Source organism: Sarcophilus harrisii, chromosome 3, assembly GCF_902635505.1.
Source record: "Sarcophilus harrisii chromosome 3, mSarHar1.11, whole genome shotgun sequence".
NCBI lineage: Eukaryota > Metazoa > Chordata > Mammalia > Dasyuromorphia > Dasyuridae > Sarcophilus > Sarcophilus harrisii.
In genome coordinates, this window is record NC_045428.1 from 531,753,305 (window position 1) to 531,772,098 (window position 18,794).

An 18,794-nucleotide genomic window follows, 5' to 3' on the forward strand; every position below is an offset into this window, starting at 1 on the left:
AGAGATCCTCCTCTCAGGGAGCTTATATCCCAGCTTTTAATTTTCTCTGATTATGGAAACCTGAAATGAAGTTACATTATGGGATTGAGTCAATTATGCTTTTCTAGAAAGATTTTTTTAATTCAAATGGCATAATATGAATACTTACTAATCCTTAGCTACTAATACTTGCATGCAGCATTATGAAATGGCTTGTTTTAATCTTTTAAAGAGTGAGGATAAAGCAAACTGGACATAATTTGGACTAACAAGTGGAAACTGTTTTTGTGAAGGAGAAATGATAAGATCCATGTAGGGAAGGTTGTCTCTTTGAAATTTTGGTATGTTATAGATTTTTTGGGGGGTAAATTTCTAAAAGCTCAGAAAATGATGAATGCTAAGGACAGTGGAAAGAGTCCTTTTGACACTGGGTGGCAGATGGAAGAACAAAGCATTGATGGGACTCTTGATCAGTTTATAATATCATTCAATGATAATCAATGTTAGGTGGAAGGCAGAAATACTTAATCCAATTTGCTTCTATTTTCTCTGTTCGAAAAATGATAATCAAATTTGGAAAGACATACAAATGACTAATAGGGATTGCCAAGGCTTATAGATTTAGCACCAGAAAGAAGCTCAGAGATCATCTAATCCACATTCCTTATTTTATAAATAGTGAAACAAAGATGCTGAGAAGTTAATAATTTATCCAAGACTACATAATGAATTTGTGACAAAACTAAACTTTGATCTCTGACCCTTTAACTCCAAATTTATTATGATTTTCATTGTGTCATGCAAAGCCTAGGAAGAAATGGTAAGGTAGGATCACATTGTTCTCAGTGAGTTCCAAACGAATGACCCTGATGAATTAGATAGCAGGTTACTGTTAGAATTTGGGAATATGGTTGTAGATTCATTGTTAAGGATGTAAAAATCAGGAAGAATGACAGAGCTGTTGCACTAGTGGAGATAGTTGAATATCTTAATTATTTAAAAAAGTGGGTGGGGAAGCCTGTAAAATATAGTCTAATAAACTAGGTTTCAAATAGTGGTAAAATTTTTGAATACACTATAGAAGGAATAGTTTGTGAGCATTTAGAAAGGGAAACAACAGTCAGAGGCACCTTCAATTCATAAAACAAAAGCTCTACCAGCCTAATCTCATTTCCTCTTTTTAATAGGTTGATGAAATGATTTAATCAGAAGAACATGGTAAATATAATATAACTGAATTTCAGCAAGGCATTAGACAGTTTCTTATGATATCCTTATGATAATGACAGTAAAGAGGGAATAACTATATTCAGGAGACAGCAAGGCTGCCCGGCTGCCCAGTGTCTCCACTTATGTCCTAAACTTATATAAGAATTGTCAAGACAAACCTGTGATGCTGGTGTTTTAAGTCATCACTGCAGAGAGGAGTCCCTGGACATGTGGGTTTATGTGCAGAGTGAAACTCAAAGACTCATAGATTAGGAATTGGAAGGAATCCTAGAAATAATCTAATCCAATTTTCTGTATAATTGAGCAAAGTGAGACCCAAAGAGATTAAATGACTTGTTCAGGATCAAACAGACATAAAGGAATCAAGAGAGGGCATCAAAACAAATTCTGAGAGTCCAAATATAGTAGTGCACTGTGATAATCTAGGGTTTTGTGACTTTGTGTGTGTGTGAAGTTGTTTTAAAAAAGTGATTCTGTGTGTGTGAGATTGATAGTGAAAAGATGTATAGAGGGTCAAAGTCTCAGTGGTCTGTTGATAAGCCAAGAATAGGAAATCAATCCTGTATTTGATATTTATAAACATATGCATATTTGCTAAACGTGGTTTCATATCTTTTACAAGCATTAGCATTTTTGAGCCTCTGTAATTTCTACTGGAGAAAGGATAACATCTTGGAACAAGTTGACTCAGAACTTGGGGCATGGGAAATTGATAGGAATGTGGGTGGATATAAGACCTCCAAAGAGCAAGTAATATAAATTATGTCAACTAGATAATAGTAAAGTTATGTATATTCAAAACTGGTGAATGATTGGACCAAAAGTGGAATCATTAAGTGGGCCAATATGAAACTTGTTTGAAATCTTCAGAAAAGTGTCCAAATGTTCTTACTTCTATACAGTTTAACATTTTATCACTAACTTGGGGGAGGACTGAATGGTAGATATATCAAAGTAAGGATGATACAGCTTCAGTAGGAGAGCTAACAAGTTGAATCATACAGTCTGGATCTAAAAATGATCTTTAGAGACTAGGAAGATGCACTAAATATACAACTGAATGAGAATAAATACAAAGTTTTTTCACAATGAACTCGAGAGAAGGTGTAGTGAAAATCTGTTCATTGGACTATTAATTTAAAATTTGAATGACACATGATTTAACCTTTTTATGGTACATACAAAAGAAATTGAGGTGCAGAGTTTAAAAACCTTGCACAGAATGTAAAACAGAGCAAGAATGTAAACCAGGTTTTCTGAACATAAATTCAATGCTCTTCCTCTTGAACATAGAAAATGAAGCTGGGGTATTTAGTAGATTATAAAGAGATGACATGGCAGATAAGTCAAGAATAAAAGGATAGAGGAGAATGAGGGAAATGACAATCACTTCTTACTGCCTTGGGAAGACTGCAAGTAGAGTGTGAGATTTAATCCTAGTCATATCGTTTAAGGAAGGACATTGACAAACTGCAGCTCATTTAGAGGATGGCATCCAGATTGGTGAGAAGACTAAAGCTCAGGCTATATAAGGAGAGGCTGAAGGAACTAAGGATGTGTAGTTGCAGATAAAATGAATTAGAGGGACCCAATGACTGCCATCAATTACTAAAAAACTATTGTGCTAAAAGAATTATACTAAAAGTAATGAGGAGAAGCAGCAGAAATTTCACTTTTGGATTGATATATGGAAAAATTTCCCAACAAAACTGGAGTGAGCCACCTCTCCTCATGAGTGGGAGGCAAGTCACTAAGTCATTACTAGTTAGGGATGTGATAAAGAGGGCCAGTGTAGGAAGAGCTGGGATTGGATGTCATCAGACATCCCTTGCAGCTCTGAGTTTTTGGGAATAAGATTTTAGAGTAAGAGTTGATAATCTAAGAATAGACTTGTTAGTTTCTGACTGAACGTGCATTGTGATAACTGTCATTCACCTCTGGTTTTCTCCCAGTCCTGAGTTAGAAACTTGGTTTTTTTTTTTGTTTGTTTGTTTTTTGTTTTTTGTTTGTTTGTTTGTTTGTTTTTTGTTTTTTTTTTAATAATGATTGGATAATGGGTAACTTTACAGCATTAATTGCCAAACTTCTTGTTCCAATTTTTCCTCTTAACCCCCCTCCCTAGATGGCAGGATGACCAGTAGATGTTAATATATTTTAAATATAATTAGATACAATAAGTATACATATAAAATTTTTTGCTGTAGAATAGACTCTGAAATATTGTACAATTAGCTGTGAAGGAAATCAAAAATGCAGGTGCATAAATAGGGATTAAATTAATGTAATGGTTTTTAGTCATCTCCAAGAGTTCTTTTCTGGGGCTAGCTAGTTCATTCATTACTGCCCATTAGAAATGATTTGGTTGATCTGTTGCTGAGGATGGCCGTCCATCGAACTGGTCATCATATAGTATTGTTGGTTGAAGTATATATGATCTTGGTCCTGCTTTTCACTCAGCAATCAGTTCATGTGTCTCTCAGGCCTTTCTGTTATCCTGTTGGTCATTTCTTACAGAACAGTAATATTCCATAATATTTCATATACCACAATTTTTTCAGCCATTCTCAACTATGGACATCCATTCAGTTTCAATTTTTGCACTACAAAAGGGCTACAAACTTTCGTGCAATACAGGTCCCTTTCCTTCTTTATAATCTCTTTTGGGATATAATCCAGTAGACCTCTGGATCAAAGGGTATGCAAGTTTGATAACTTTTGAGCATAGTTCAACCACTTCTCCAAATGGTTGGATTGTTCAACTCCACCAACAATGCATCAATGTCCCAGTTTCCGATCCTCAAAATCATCATTATTTTTCCTGTCATCTTAGCAATCTGACAGGTGTGTGGATGGTATCTTAAGTTGTCTTAATTTGCATTTCTTGATTAATAATGACTTGGAGCATCTTTTATATGATAGAAATAGTTTCAATTTCTTCATTGAGATTGTCTGTTCTATCTTTGACCATTTTTCAATTGGAGAATGGCTTGATTTTAAATTAGGAGTTAATTCTTATATATTTTGGAAATGAGGCTTTTATTAGAATTTGACTGTAAAATATTTTCCAGTTTATTGCTTCCTTCTAATCTTTTGCATTAGTTTTGTTTTGTACAAAACTTTTTCAGTTTGGTATTCGATATTTTTATTTTGTGATCAGTAATGATCTCTAGTTCTGCTGGTCATAAAGATTTTCCACAGGTCTAGAGGTAAACTATCTGTGTTCCTCTAATTTATTAATATTCTTCTATCTTTTATGCCTAGGTCATAACCCATTTGACCTTATCTTGGTGTACAGCGTTAGTATGGATCAATGCCAGTTTCTGCCATATTAGTTTCAATTTTCCAGCAATTTTATCAAACAGTAAGTTCTTATCCAAAAGCTGGGATCTTTTGGGTTTGTCAAAGACTAGGTTGCTATTGTTGACTGTTTTTCCTTTGAACCTAATCTATTCCACTGATCAACTAATCTTTCCTTAGCCAATACCAAATAGTTTTGGTAACTGCTGCTCTATAATATAATTTTAGATCTGGTACATAAGCCACCTTCATTTGATTTTTTTTTTCATTAATTCCTTAATTGACCTTTTGTTTTATATGAACTTTGTTGTTATTTTTCTAGGTATTAAATAGTTTTTGGGACTCTGATTGGTATAGGCTAAATAAATAATTAGTTTAGGGTAATATGTCATCTTTATTATATTTGCTCGCCCTATCCAAAGAATTTAATATTTTCAATTGGTTAGATCAGACTTAATTTGTGTGAAAAGTGGTTCAATTTGCTCATAAAGTTTCTGATTTTCCCTTGGCAGATAGATTCCTAAATATTTTATATTATCAGTAGTTACTTTAAATGGTTTCTTTGTAACTCTTGACTGTTGGATTTTGTTAGTGATATATAAGAATGCTGATGACTTATGGGGTTTATTTTATAACCAGCAACTTTGCTAAAGTTGTGGATTATTTTCTAATAACTTTTTAGCAGAATCTTGGGGTTCTTAGATACCATATGTCATCGGCAAAGAGTGATAATTTGGTTTCTCATTTGCTATTCTTTTCTTTAATCTCTTTCTCAGCTTTATTGCAAAGTAGCGTTTTAATACAATTTAAATAGAAGGTGAAGTGGGAACCTTGTTTCACTCAGATCTTTTGGAATGGTTGCTTTGTCTCCATTACATATGGATGCTTACTGATGGTTTTAAAGATTCTGATTTTTTTAAGGAAAAGGCATTTATTCTATTTCAGTGTTTTAATAGGAATGGATGTTGATTTATCAATGTTTTCTGCATTATTGAGATGATCATATGGTTTTGTTAATTTGTTATTAACATGGCCAATTATTTGATAGTTTTCCTAATATTGAAAGTGATTCCTGGTATAAATCCTTTGGATATAGTGTATTATCTTGAGATGATTTTTGTGTCTTTTAATATCTTATTTAAGATTTTAGCATTTATTCTTAGATTGGTCCATAATTTCCTCTGTTTCAGCCTACCTGGTTTAGGTATAGTACCATGTCTGTGTCATAGAAGGAATTTGGTAGGACTCTTCATTCCTATTTTATCAAATAATTTATATACATTGGGGCCAATTGTTTTCTTTAAATGTTTGGTAAAATTCACATTAAATCCATCTGGTCCTTGGGATTTTTTTCTTAGGGAGTTGTTTAATTGCTTGTTCTATTTTTTTCTGAAATGGGACTATTCAAGCAATTACTTCTCTCTGTTAGTCTGGGAAGTCTATTTTTGGAGGTAGTCATCCATTTCACTTAGGTTATCAAATTTATTGCATAAAGTTGAGCAAAATAACTCCTTATTATTTCTAATTTCCTCTTCATTGGTGGAAAGTTCTCCTTTTCATTTTAAGAACTAATTTCATTTTCCTCCTCCTTTTCAATTGGATTTACCAAAGGCTTATCTATTTTATTGCTTTTCATAGAATCAACTCTTAGTTTTATTAATTAGTTTAATGGTTTTTTACTTTCAATATTTTTAATTTCTCTTTTAATTTTAAATTTCAATTTTAGTATTTGATTGGGGGTTTTTAATTTGGTCTTTTTTAGTTTTTTTAGGGCCAATTCATTAATTTTTTTCTGTTTTATTCAAGTAAGCCTCTAAGGAATAAAATTCCTCTTATTACCGCTTTGACTGCATCCCACAAATTTTTGGTATGATGTCTCATCATTGTCATTATCTTGAGGAAATTATTAATTGTATCTATAATTTGCTCTTCACCAATCATTCTTTAAGATGAGATTGTTTAGTTTCAATTACTTTTGGTCTATTTCCCCTAACTTTTTGTTGAATGTGTTTTTATTGCATCATGATCTGAAAAAAGCATTTACTATTTCTGCTTTCTTGCATTTAATTTTAAGGTCTTTATGTCTAAATATGGTCAATTTTGAATAGGTTCCATGAACTGCTGAGAAGAAAGTATATTCCTTTCTTCCATTCAATTTTTCCAAAGATCCATTAACTAATTTTTCTAATATTCTTTACTTCTTTAATTTCTTTCTTATTTGTTTTGTGGTTTGATTTTGTCTAATTCTGAGAGTGCAAGGTTGAGATCTCCTACTATTACAGTTTTGTTGTCTATTTCTTCTTGCTTCTCTTTAATCTCCTTTAGGAAGTTGGATGCCATACCTTGGTGCATATATGTTTAATATTGATATTGTTCGTTGTTTATGTTACCCTTTAGCAGGATGTAGTTTTCCTTATCTCTTTTAATTAGATCAATTTTTACTTTTGCTTGATCTGAGATAAGGATGGCTACCTCTTTTGACTTCACCTGAAGCATAATAGATTTTGCTCCAGCCTTTACCTTTACTCTATATGTATCTCCCTGCTTTAAATGTGTTCTTGTAAACAACATATTGTAGGGTTCTGACTTTGATCCAGTCTGCTATCTGCCTCTCTTGGGGAGTTCATCCCATTCACATTTACAGTTAGAATTACTAAATCTGTATTTCCTACCATCCATAACCCCAGATTGTGCTTTTATTATTCTCCTCCCCCAACCCTCTTTCCCCTTTTAAACTTATGTATCCCTCTTGTATCACGATGCTTACCTCTTTATAATCCCTCCCTCCCCTTTGAGTCTTTCTTTCCTTCCTTCCCTTATTACTCTTTTCTTTTCCTTTCTCCCCCGTTTTTAATGAGGCGAGAGAATTTTTCTAAACAAATGTCAATTATTTTTCTTTGAGCAACTCTGATGAGAGTGATTCACAATGTTCTCCCTCTCTAAATTCCCTCAGATATGATAAGTTTCCTTTGGCCTCTTTGTGGATGTGGTTTTCTTTTATCCCTCCTTCCACCTTTTTCTGCCATCATCCCTTTCCTATCTACTTCCTTTTTATGTTATATCAGTACAATCAAATTATACATGTATTCTTTTTGTATATCCACAACAGAAATAAATTTCAAGAGTTTTTTACCTTTTCTGCATTCTTGAGTTCTATGGTTGGAATCAAATTTTTGTTTAGTTCTGGTTTTTCTTCGAAACAAATGGAATTCATTTGTTTCATTAAATGTCATCTTCTTCCCTGGAAGAAAATGCCCTTAGCTGGTGTTTATTCTTGGCTGCATCCCAAGTTCTTGTTTTTGGAATATCATATTCCAGGCCTTCTTTCCTTTAATATAGAGGCAGCCAGATTTGGGTGATCCTTATTGTGGCACCTCGTATTTAAATCGTTTTTTTTTTTTTTTGCTGTAAATTTTTCCTTAATCTGATGGTTCTGAAATTTTGCCACAATATTCCTTGGGGTTTTATTTTTGGGTTTCTTAGAAGGTGTTCGATGAATTCTTTTAATGCCTTTATTTTCTTCTGATTCTATTATATCTAGCAGTTCTCTTTGATGATTTCTTGTAAAATAGTATCTGGGCTCTTTTTTCATCATAGTTTTCGGAAAGTCCAAAATCTTAGATTATCTCTTCCTAGATCTATTTTCCAAGTCTGTCGTTTTTGAAGTAGATAATCCATGGTTTTCAGTTTGTCATTTTTGTTTTGCTTGAGATTTTTGTTCAATGCATCATTAGTTTCAATTTGTTCAGTTCTAATTTTTAAAGAATTATTTTTTCATTAGCTTTTTACTTCTTTCTGTATATGTCCAATTGAGTTTTTAAATGTATGTTTTGGTCTGTGGAATTTTTCCATTTCACTAATTTTTTTTTAGTGATTTTTTTTTCAATTCACAGATCCTACTTTCTTGCGTGTTCTTTGTCTTTTTCAATTCACAGATCCTACTTTCTTATTGTTCTTTTGTCTTTTCCAATTCACAGATCCTACTTTCTTGCATGTTCTTGTCTTTTCCAATTCACAAATCCTACTTTTAGTAATTCTTTATTTTTTCAATTCTCAATCTTACTTTCCTGAGATTTTTACTTTTTCCAATTCGTATTTCAGGAAGTTGTTGCTCTCTTTGTAAGGCTTCTTTTCCTTTCATTTATCTTCTAACTCTCTTTTGAGACTTTTAATGGTCTCTTCTATGAACATTATGTAAAGGAGGACATGATGATTTTTTGCTGTTTGAGGTCTCTTCAGGTTTGCTGACCTGCTCTTTTCTGCATAAAATGTAATCTTTTTTTCATCTTTTTATTCATGTTTTAAAGCCTTTGGGTATGTCTCCTAGGCAAGGGGTTACCAGCCTTCTCTGCAGAGCAGGAGAGATGTAAACCGATTTCGGCTCCGAGGATGGGGTGCTCTGGTGAGAGTCTTCCTTCCCCCAACAGGAAGTGGATTCAGCACTGCAGAGTATCGAAGTGCCCAGTTGGCTGAGGGTTAGTGCCCGGCTGAAGACTAGGGTGAAAGTGGTCACTGCAGGCGACCTCTTGTGGATGTGAATATAGCAACTGACACAGACCGCAGACCGCAGACACCGAACTGCCCAGTTTGCCCAATGCAAATCGCCCTGGAAAATCTATGGCCCAAGCAGCTCCACCTGCAGATTGAGGCTAACCGGGTCCTCCTGCCGTTGCGGATCACAGCTGCCCAAGGAAAAGCCCAGTTGCCGTTGGGGCTGCGAGTTGTGCTGAGACTGTGTTACTTTCAGTTTGAGGCTTCTCGGAACCTAATTTTCTCCAGGCTCGCTGATCTCCCCTGGCCCCGGAACAACCTTTTGGAGACTGCAGATTTCTTTGGCGGTGAGTTGTTCTACTTTTATCTTTTGTCGGCAGTCAAGACTATTTTTGAGGTGATATAATATTTGATAAAGAGAGCTTAGAAATCGGTTATCTTCTCCTATCTTGGCTCCACTTGTTGAAACTTAATGAGTCTCTTTGATTTTCTACTTTAATCCCTTCCCATTGATCCCAGTAGCAATCTGTCTGGAAGGTTCTTTTGGGTGGGGGAATGGTTATTCATGGCTCTCCCTCTGGAACAACTTTGCTATATGTTGCCTGATCTCCTTGGTTCTGGCCCCATAGATGACAGGGTTGACAAGGCAGGGGATCAGCAAATAGAAGGCACTGATCAAGTTGTGTACATCCTGAGAGGCAGTGCGGGCCACATGATACACAATTGAAGAGGACAAAGTGGAGCCATACCCAGTGAAGATGACAAGTAGGTGAGATCCACATGTGTGAAGGGCCTTTGAGTGGGCACTGCCTGAGGAGATCCTGAAGGCAGCATGGATGATGCGTGTGTAGGAGGTGGCAGGGAGAAGCAGGTCCAGGATCCTATTAAAGACACGGAAGGCGAGTCCTACAGTCTTATTTAGTGAGATGTCTCCACAGGACAGCTTCATCAAGGCCATGTGCTCACAGGTGAAGTGATGGATCACATTGGAGCGGCAAAATTGAACTCTTGCTGCCAGAATCACCGCGGGAGCCACAATGCCCGCACTCTTGCCGGCTGCTACCCCTACCAGCCCTGCTAGTACCTGGCCTGTCATGATCTCTGTGTAGCGCATAAGGTAACAAATGGCAACGTAACGGTCTAGAGCCATGATTAGAAGGATATTGCAATCCCAAACAAGTAGAAAATAGTTGAAGAACATCTAGACAAGGCAACAAGTTAAAGAAATGTGATTGAAGTAGGTGGAGAAACTGAAGAGCATGGGAGGGACCACAGTGGTAGCAGTGCAGATATTGATGCCCAGGAGTAGGCTGATGAGTACATACATGGGTTGATGCAGACTCCTCTGTGTAGTCACAGTATAGACGATTAGGCCATTGGCTGAAAGGATCACCATATAGAGACAGAGAAATGGGAGGATCAGAAGGGACCTTGATTCCTTTAGTCCTGGGAAGCCCAATAAGAAGAAGCTGGTGTAAGAGATGTTGAAGGTCACATTCCCCCCTGACATCCTTGCTAGGACTGGCCAAAAAGCTCTGGAGTGAGGGAGGAGACAAGCGTCCCCACATCCCTTTGTCTGATAACCGTGGAGGTGAATGCAAGAAACTCAAATATTATTGCATAAAATTTAGTAAGAAAAAGTTTGAAAAAATGACTGTTCTCTCTCCACTGGCAAATCTGTATTTCAAATGAATGTAAATCGATTAATTAAGTAATTGTTAAGTGCCAGGCACTGGGCATGGTGCTAAGTATATAAAGAAAAAATGAAACATTCCCTCTTCTCCAGTCAAAATACATTCAAAATACAAAGTAAATGCAAGTTAATTTGTAATCTTACAGATAAGAGACTCAGGAAAGATCTTATATTCTAGGGGATGCAAGATCTGAACTTTGAAAGAAACTGGATATTCCAGAGGCAGAGAGAGGAAGACAATACATTTAGGCACAAGGAATAGCTTTTGTAAAAATAGAGAGAAAAAAGATGGAATGACAAGTGAGGAGAGTAAGAAAAGCAATGTGGATCATAAAGTATGTGCAGTGGAGAAATGTAATAAGCTTGAAAAGATAAGTTGAATTAAGATAATGAATACCTTTTAGGTGAAAGAAGAGTTTATTTGGCCTTAGAGAAAATAGGGAGCAATCAGAGTTTTTCAGGTGAAATTGAATGGGTCAGATCCATCCTTTAGGAAAATCACTTTTCCAACTTGTGGAGAAAAAATGGAAGATAAGAGTAACCTCTGTCTAGGAGAAAACTTAGGCAATTATTACAATATTTTAGAAATGGGGTAATTAGGACCTGAATGAGAATAGTGAATGTGCACATAGAAAGGAGAGTAGATCTTAAAATGATAATGATGATGATAATAGCAACAATAATAATTTACATTTAATGTTTTAATTTTTCAAACTGCTTTCCTATGAGGTAGGTCAATTAATTTATTTCAGCTTTTACACCTGAGAAACCAAGACACAGAAAAGACAAAGTTGCTCAAGATTACTAACTAGTAAGTGCCTGATGGATTTGAATCTGGGTTTTCTGAATGCAAGTCCCATTGCTCTATCCACAATTTTACATCAATACTTAAATACTTTTTTCCTGAGGCAATTGGGGTTAAGTGACAGCTAGGAAGTATTAAATGTCTGAGGCATCAATACCATTCATAAAATGTGGTTCCCAAAATTGAATACAATATTCCAGATATGTTCTCACTATAGCAGAAGATGGGATTTTCTTCTAGAAAACTGTTTTCCTTTTAATTCAGCCCCACATGGGTTTAGTGGAAGATATGAAATGAGGAAATATTTACTTGTTTTTTAAAATTTCCAATTCAGGTCATGTTCACTGCATTTATTTCTCTTTTTTACTCCTAGGAGATATTTTTTTCTGTTTTTCTGTTTTCTGTGGGAAACAAGGCTAAAACAACTTTTAAGAGACTCTATTGATTGAAATCCCAGCTTTGCCTCTTGCCTATGTGGTTCTGGGAAGTTGCCTTAATTCTCTGGGTCTCCATTTTTCAAGTATACAATGACAGGGTTTGAATGTATGATCCCCTCCTAATTAGAGTCTCTTCTAATTCCAAGCCCCAATCCTATGATTTGGAAAACTTTTCTGTTGGTGTCTGAGCTCTTGGTTTCTTCCTGTCTCCAGCCCTAATTTCTTTACTGAGTTCCATTTTCATATCATCAACTGCCTCCTGGAGATCTGCAATTGAATATCCCATAGACAGCTCAAACTCTACATGTCCAAAACTAAACTCATTATCTCCTTCCCTCCACCCCAACGCTGGCAATTTTCCTCTCCCTAAATTCCCTATTGTCTTTGTTTTTTACCTTTCTTTGACTCCTAAATTTCCTTGACCACGGATACAGTTGAAGTTGTTTTATTTTTGGCAGATAATTTCTGTTTTGAAGAGGTTTGAGATCAGAAAGAAATATAGTCTTCATTTTGTTGATCACATGACATGAAAGTCCTCTTGTTCTTTCAGCTGTGTTCCTTCTATTACTTTCATGGGCACCATCATTCTCTCAGTTAGTTAGACTTGCAACCTCAGGGTCATAGTCACCTGTCTGTTGTCAAATCTATTGTTTCTACTTTTACTGCATTTCTTAGTAGTACATTTCCTTTTTCACTGCTCACACAATTATCACCCTGGTGCTGGTCCTCATCACTATAAACTTATACTATTGTAATAACCTTTTAATTATTCCCCCTGCATCAAATCTATCTCTTTTTCTAGTCATTTCCCACTCAGTTGCCAAAGCACTGTTCCTAAATCTCAGATCTGACCATGTCACCTCATTATTCAATTAACTCCAGTGATTTGTTATTGTGGATTGCTAGGTATTGCCATGGATAGAGCTCCATGGTTGGAGTCAGGAAGAACTGAGTTCAAATCTAGATTCAGGCACTTATTAAGTGTGTGACTCTGGGCAAGTCATTTAATTTTGCCTCAGTTTTATCATATGTCCTATGAATTGAAGAAGGAAATGGCAAAGCCTTTTTCTTTTCTTTGCCATGAAAACCTCAAATGTGGTCACAATGTGTAGGACATGACACAGAATGACTTAGCAGTTCTGAGGACCAAATATAAAATTCTCTGACAATTAAAACTCTTCATAATTTGCCCCCTTCCTATCTTCCTTCTTCTTGTACTTTGCACCCCTCCACACACTGCATAATTTAGTGACACTGGTCTTCCATGACATTGCTAGTACATTGGTGATTTCCCATGCCTATAATGACCTCTGCTCTGCTTCATGCTTTCCATGACTTCCTTTAAAATTCACTTCCAATTCCACCTTCTGTAGCATGTCTTAGCTGGTCTGCATCTTTGTCCACCTTTCCTTCCTACTTCCCATTTCACATTTGACATGAGCTTCCTTTTGTCCTGTATCTTCATTGCTTGTTCAATTATTTGCATTCTATATTTCACCTATTTTGTGAACTCTTGGAAATCAAGGACTAGTTTTTGCTTTTCTTTACATCCACAGTGCTTAGCACAGTGCCTGGCGCATAGATAGAGCTTAATGAATGCTTATTGAATGACTAACCTTTCCTCCCTTTATCCCTTTGTCTACCAAAGGTGATCTTATTTTTTTATATTTCTATGGTTTGTTCAGGGGATCCAACATTTCCCGTCTCTTCCCTCTCCTCTTAGGTGCAAGTGATAGATCAAGGCTTAATTTAACCAATTATGTTACAATGTAATCAGCATAATTGCACAATATTTCATTTGGATTCAGGAATGAAAACTGTAGCGAATCAGACAGCTGATGAGAACATATAGTATATAGTGCATATGTAAGCATTTAGAATCACAAATCTAGACTTGGAAAACCATCTTATCTCATCAGTTAATTTTATAGATAAGGAAACTGAAGCCCAGAGAAGTAAGTGATATTCAGGATCTCATGGTCAAGCAATTGTACGATACAGGAAGTTTTAATGCTTTAATTCTGAGGAAGGAATTTGCTTTTGTTTCTGAATTTGTGTGCTAGACCATCCCCAGCCTATCTTACACCTTACTCTATAGGTAACTAACTCTTCCTCAGAGACATTCAGACATACACACATAAACATACTCTCAATACAATCATATATCAGACTGAAATACATTTAATACGGTCAAACACAAAAGACCAGTGCAAAAGCAGACATACATATTCTCTTTTTTTTTGTTGTTGTTTGTTTTTTATTCAATAGCCTTTTATTTACAAGTTATATGTATGGGTAACTTTACAGCATTAACAATTGCCAAACCTCTTGTTCCAATTTTTCACCTCTTATCCCCCACCCCTTCCCGATGGCAGGATGACCAGTAGATGTTGAATATATTAAAATACAAATTAGATACACAATAAGTATACAAGACATACATATTCTCACTTAACCTCAGGTACACATAGAGTTGTAATACACACAAGGAGATATACAGAAAGCAACCAATACCAAAGCCTGTGAAAAGACACAAATCCACACAGAGACCCAACCACAGATTCATATCAGGCAAACGCCTGGAGTCCCATGGGAAGTAACTGGAGTATGATCAGTTGAATCACAGGGTGGGTCTTAGAGCAAACCTTAAGCTCCCATAGATCTCATTTGATTGTAACATGAAGACCCATTGTAACAGAAGATCCATTAAAGCTAGGAGATCCTCAAGCCTTAGAGAAGAAAAGGATGGTTCTCCCTAAATACCAGACTCAGGACAGGATTAAAGACACAAGAGAAACACCCAGGGAGGTTGGAGATGCTGTATTCACCAAAATGTGAGGTGGTGGCATTGGCTGAAAATTCTGAACTTTATCAGCTGGGAAAGCAGAAAGGATCCTCCTCCTCTTTTTTCATTATCCCTTCTAGCTTTCTATGTCCCTACCTAGAAAGTACTAGGGGTACTGAGGGAAAATTGCAGGGTGGAAGATGTTGACTCCAAGGTAAGGAGATGTTTCCCAGACATGAGAACAATTTGTAGATAAATAAGATTTCTCAGGAAGCAGCCAATTCCCTCCTAATAGTGGTCTTCAAGCAGAGGCGGCTTCTAGGGAAGATTCCTATTCAGGCATGTTTTGGATTCAGTGCCTTCTTAGGACCCTCCTTCTCTGAGAGTTTGTGATTTTTGGGTAGTACTAAAGCTTTGGGCCTTTTTGGGGAATCAAGAATATAATCTGGAGGGACATGTTAGCAAGGGAGGTCCAGACAGAGAAGAGCTTTGGGGATACAACTTTCAATTTCTCTCCTCAGATCATTTGCTTAGATTTGGAAGCATCCTTGGCTCATATGGTGCAATTCTTTCAATACATGGGGAAATTGAGGCCCAGAAAGGATAAAAGGGATTTGAACTCATGTTCTCAGAGATGAGAGCAGTGTTCCTTCCACTACATCTTCCTGCTTTTTGTACTAAATAATTTGAAAGCAACAAATACTCATAAAACTTCTACTGTGTGCAAATTTTTAAAAAATGGGCTTTGGGGCCTTACAAATTTAAAACCCCTCCTCCTGCTATCACCAGTCCCTTCCCCAGTCCCAGGCACCACTGGCCATAGACCTGTTACTCACCAGGATGCTAGGCCCTGAGAACGTGAAGTGTGCTCCCGGTATGAAGGTTAAATCTTCTGAAGAGTCCTTAAGTTCTCCCCCAGGAGTCAATCAGCAGCATTCTTTTGGGGTGTGGCTCACAGTAAAAAGTGTACATCCTCATGGTAAAAAGATAGGCATCCGTGAGGGGAAGGGATTGTGACTTGTATCATGGGATCATAGGCTTGAGACCTTGGAGACGATCTAGTACAACCCTTTCTTTTTACAGATGATCAAACTGAGAACCAGGGAAGAGAAGGGAGTTGCCCAATGTTCCCCATCTAGTATATCAGAGAGTTAATATTAGAACCCAGGGTAGCTGACTTCTAATCCAGCTCTCTTTCCACTACCCTTTGCTACTTTTCTAGGTTTAGGTCTGTACAACTCCCAAAAGGAAGTTGTAGAGAAGAGATTGGAATACATGTTCTTTAAGATTATAGCTCTGATAGAAAAAATAACAATGTTCATCTGGGAGAACAAAAGGTCAAGAATTTCAAGAGAATTAATGAAAAAATGCAAATGAATGTGGCCTAGCTGTACCAGGTCTAATACTATATTATAAAGCAACAGTCATCAAAACCATTTGGTACTGACTAAGAAACAGAATAGTCGATCAGTGCTATAGGTTAGGTTCACAGGACAAAATAGTCAATCGTTATAGTAATCTAGTGTTTGACAAACCACAAACCCCCAGCTTTGGGGATAAGAATTCACTATTTAACAAAAACTGCTGGGAAAATTGAAAATATGGCAGAAACTAGGAATTGACCCCCACCTAACATCATATACCAAGGTAAGATCAAAATGGGTTCATGATCTAGACATAAAGAATATTATAAGCAAATTAGAAGAATGCATGATAGTTTACCTCTCAGATCTATGGAAAAGGAAGGAATTTGTGGCCAAAGAAAAACTGGGATGCATTATTGAATACAATAGATAATTTTTATTATATTAAGTTAAAAGTTTTTGTACAAACAAAACTAATGCATATAAGATTAGAAGGGAAGCCTTAACTGGGAAAAAACTTACATTCAAGGGTTCTGATAAAGGCCTCATTTCCAAAATATATAGAGAATTGACTCAAATTTATAAGAATACAAACCTTTCTCCAGTTAATAAATTGTCAAAGGATATGAACAGAAAATTTTCAGATGAAGAAATTGAAACCATTTCTAGTCATATAAAAGGGTACTCTGAAATCACTATTGATCAGAGAAATGCAAATTAAGACAATTCTGAGATACTACTACACACCTCTCCGATTGACTAAGATGACAGGAAAAGATAATGATGAATGTTGGGGAGGATATGGGAAAACTGGAACACTAATAAATTGTTGGTGGAGTTGTGAACTGATTCAGCCATTCTGGAACTATACCCAAAGGGCTATCAAACTATATATCCTTTGATCCAGCAATGTTTCTACTGGATTTATATCCCAAAGAGATTTTAAAGGAGGAAAGGGACCCACATGTACAAAAAAGTTTGTGGTAGTGGCAAGAAACTGGAAACTGAATGGATGCCCATCCATTGGAGAATGGCTGAATAAATTATAGTATATGAATGTTATAGAATATTATTGTTCTATAAGAAACAATGAGCAGGATGATTTCAGAAAGGCTTGAAGAGACTTACATGAACTGATGCTAAGGGAAATTAACAGAATCAGGAGATCATTGTACACAACAACAATATTATTAATATTATATAAAGATCTATTCTGATGGACATGCTTCTTTTCAACAACGAGATGATTGAGGCCAGTTCCAATGATCTTATGATGAAGAGAGTCATCTACATGTAAAGACAGGACTGTGGGAACTGAGTGTGTATCACAACACAGCATTTTTACTCTTTTTGTTGTTGTTTGCTTACATTTTGTTTTCTTTCTCATTTTTTCTTTTTTGATCTGATTTTTTCTTGTGCAGTATGATAATTGTAGAAATGTGTATAGAAGAATTGTGCACATTTAACATATATTGGATTACTTGCCATCTGGGGGGGGGGAAATTTGGAACACAAGGTTTTACAAGGATCAATATTGAAAAATTACCCATGCATATGTTTCAAAAATAAAAAAAAACTTTAATAAAATAAAAAAGATTCTATCTCTGAGAACTTATGAAATTTATGAGTTTATATGAGTTTCTTAACTTTCTTTTAACCAGCACCATTGAGTCTGGCATTTAGTTCTAGCACTGATTCAATCTTCCCTTCTTCTATTCTCCACAAACCCAAAGCCATCCAACTGTATTTCCAGGGATGTATTCATGAGAGAAAAATGTTAGGTACATAAATATTAAGAATAGGTTTGTAGGTAACTGAAAATGCTTTTTAAAGGTTTTCCTTGGTCAAATTACATGGTGCTATAATTAGCTGATCTTATTGTTAACTCAAATTCTCCAGGCCTACCTTGGTTCTCTTAAATCTCTCTAGAATAGCTCCCATAGTCCTTCAAATAAAAATGGTGATTCATCTACTATGATTTTTCTGTTGAATAATTTGAACTGAATCCTTAACATAGCAAGGCAATATTTTTTATACTTCCCTAATTGATTCATTTTTTACTACTTATGCTGGATTTTCAAAACCAATTCATTCCTCTTAAGCTTCTCCTAGCTTCCCCTTCCCCCACCTTTTCAACTGAGAATTTTGTCTTATATTTAACTGAAAATAAATGGAAGCTATTCAGAAAACTTCCTCTTCTTCCTTCTTCCTCATATCATGTAGTTCTGATGGCTTCTCCACTATCTCTTTTATCACTGCCTCACAAAATTACTTTTCCTTGACCAGGTAAAATAAACTCCTGTGTACATAAGAGATCTCATTTCATCCTGTTTTCTCCAGAAGAATGTCACCTCCATCATTTTTACTGTCTCATTAATGTTCAGTTCTCTGTGTACAGGATCCTTATCAATAGTCTATAGATACACCTGTGTCTTCTCCAAAATACCCTTTCTTGATCCTCATTGCCTATTTTCCCCTGTATCTCCTCCTTTTATAGTGGCTAAACTTTAGAAGTTGTGTACAACAGATGCCTTCATTTCTTTTCATTTCACTCTTTACAATTTGGCTTCCAACCTTATCATTCAATAAAAAGTGCATTCTCCAAAGTTACTAATGATCTTTTAATTACTAAGCCTAATGACCTTTTTTCGGTCCTCATCCTTCTTGACCTCTCAGCAGCCCTCACAGTTGATCACGTTCTTCTCTTTAACAA

At 35.9% G+C, this 18,794-nt stretch overlaps 1 protein-coding gene across 1 annotated transcript; it reads right to left on the reverse strand.

The window, feature by feature from the left end:
* Positions 1-9,556: 9,556 nt before the first annotated feature.
* LOC100914718 (olfactory receptor 52K1-like) lies at positions 9,557-10,522 on the reverse strand. The gene is given in 1 exon segment (XM_012545367.2): positions 9,557-10,522. A coding segment is annotated over 1 exon segment (951 nt). The 5' UTR covers positions 10,508-10,522.
* Positions 10,523-18,794: the final 8,272 nt, after the last annotated feature.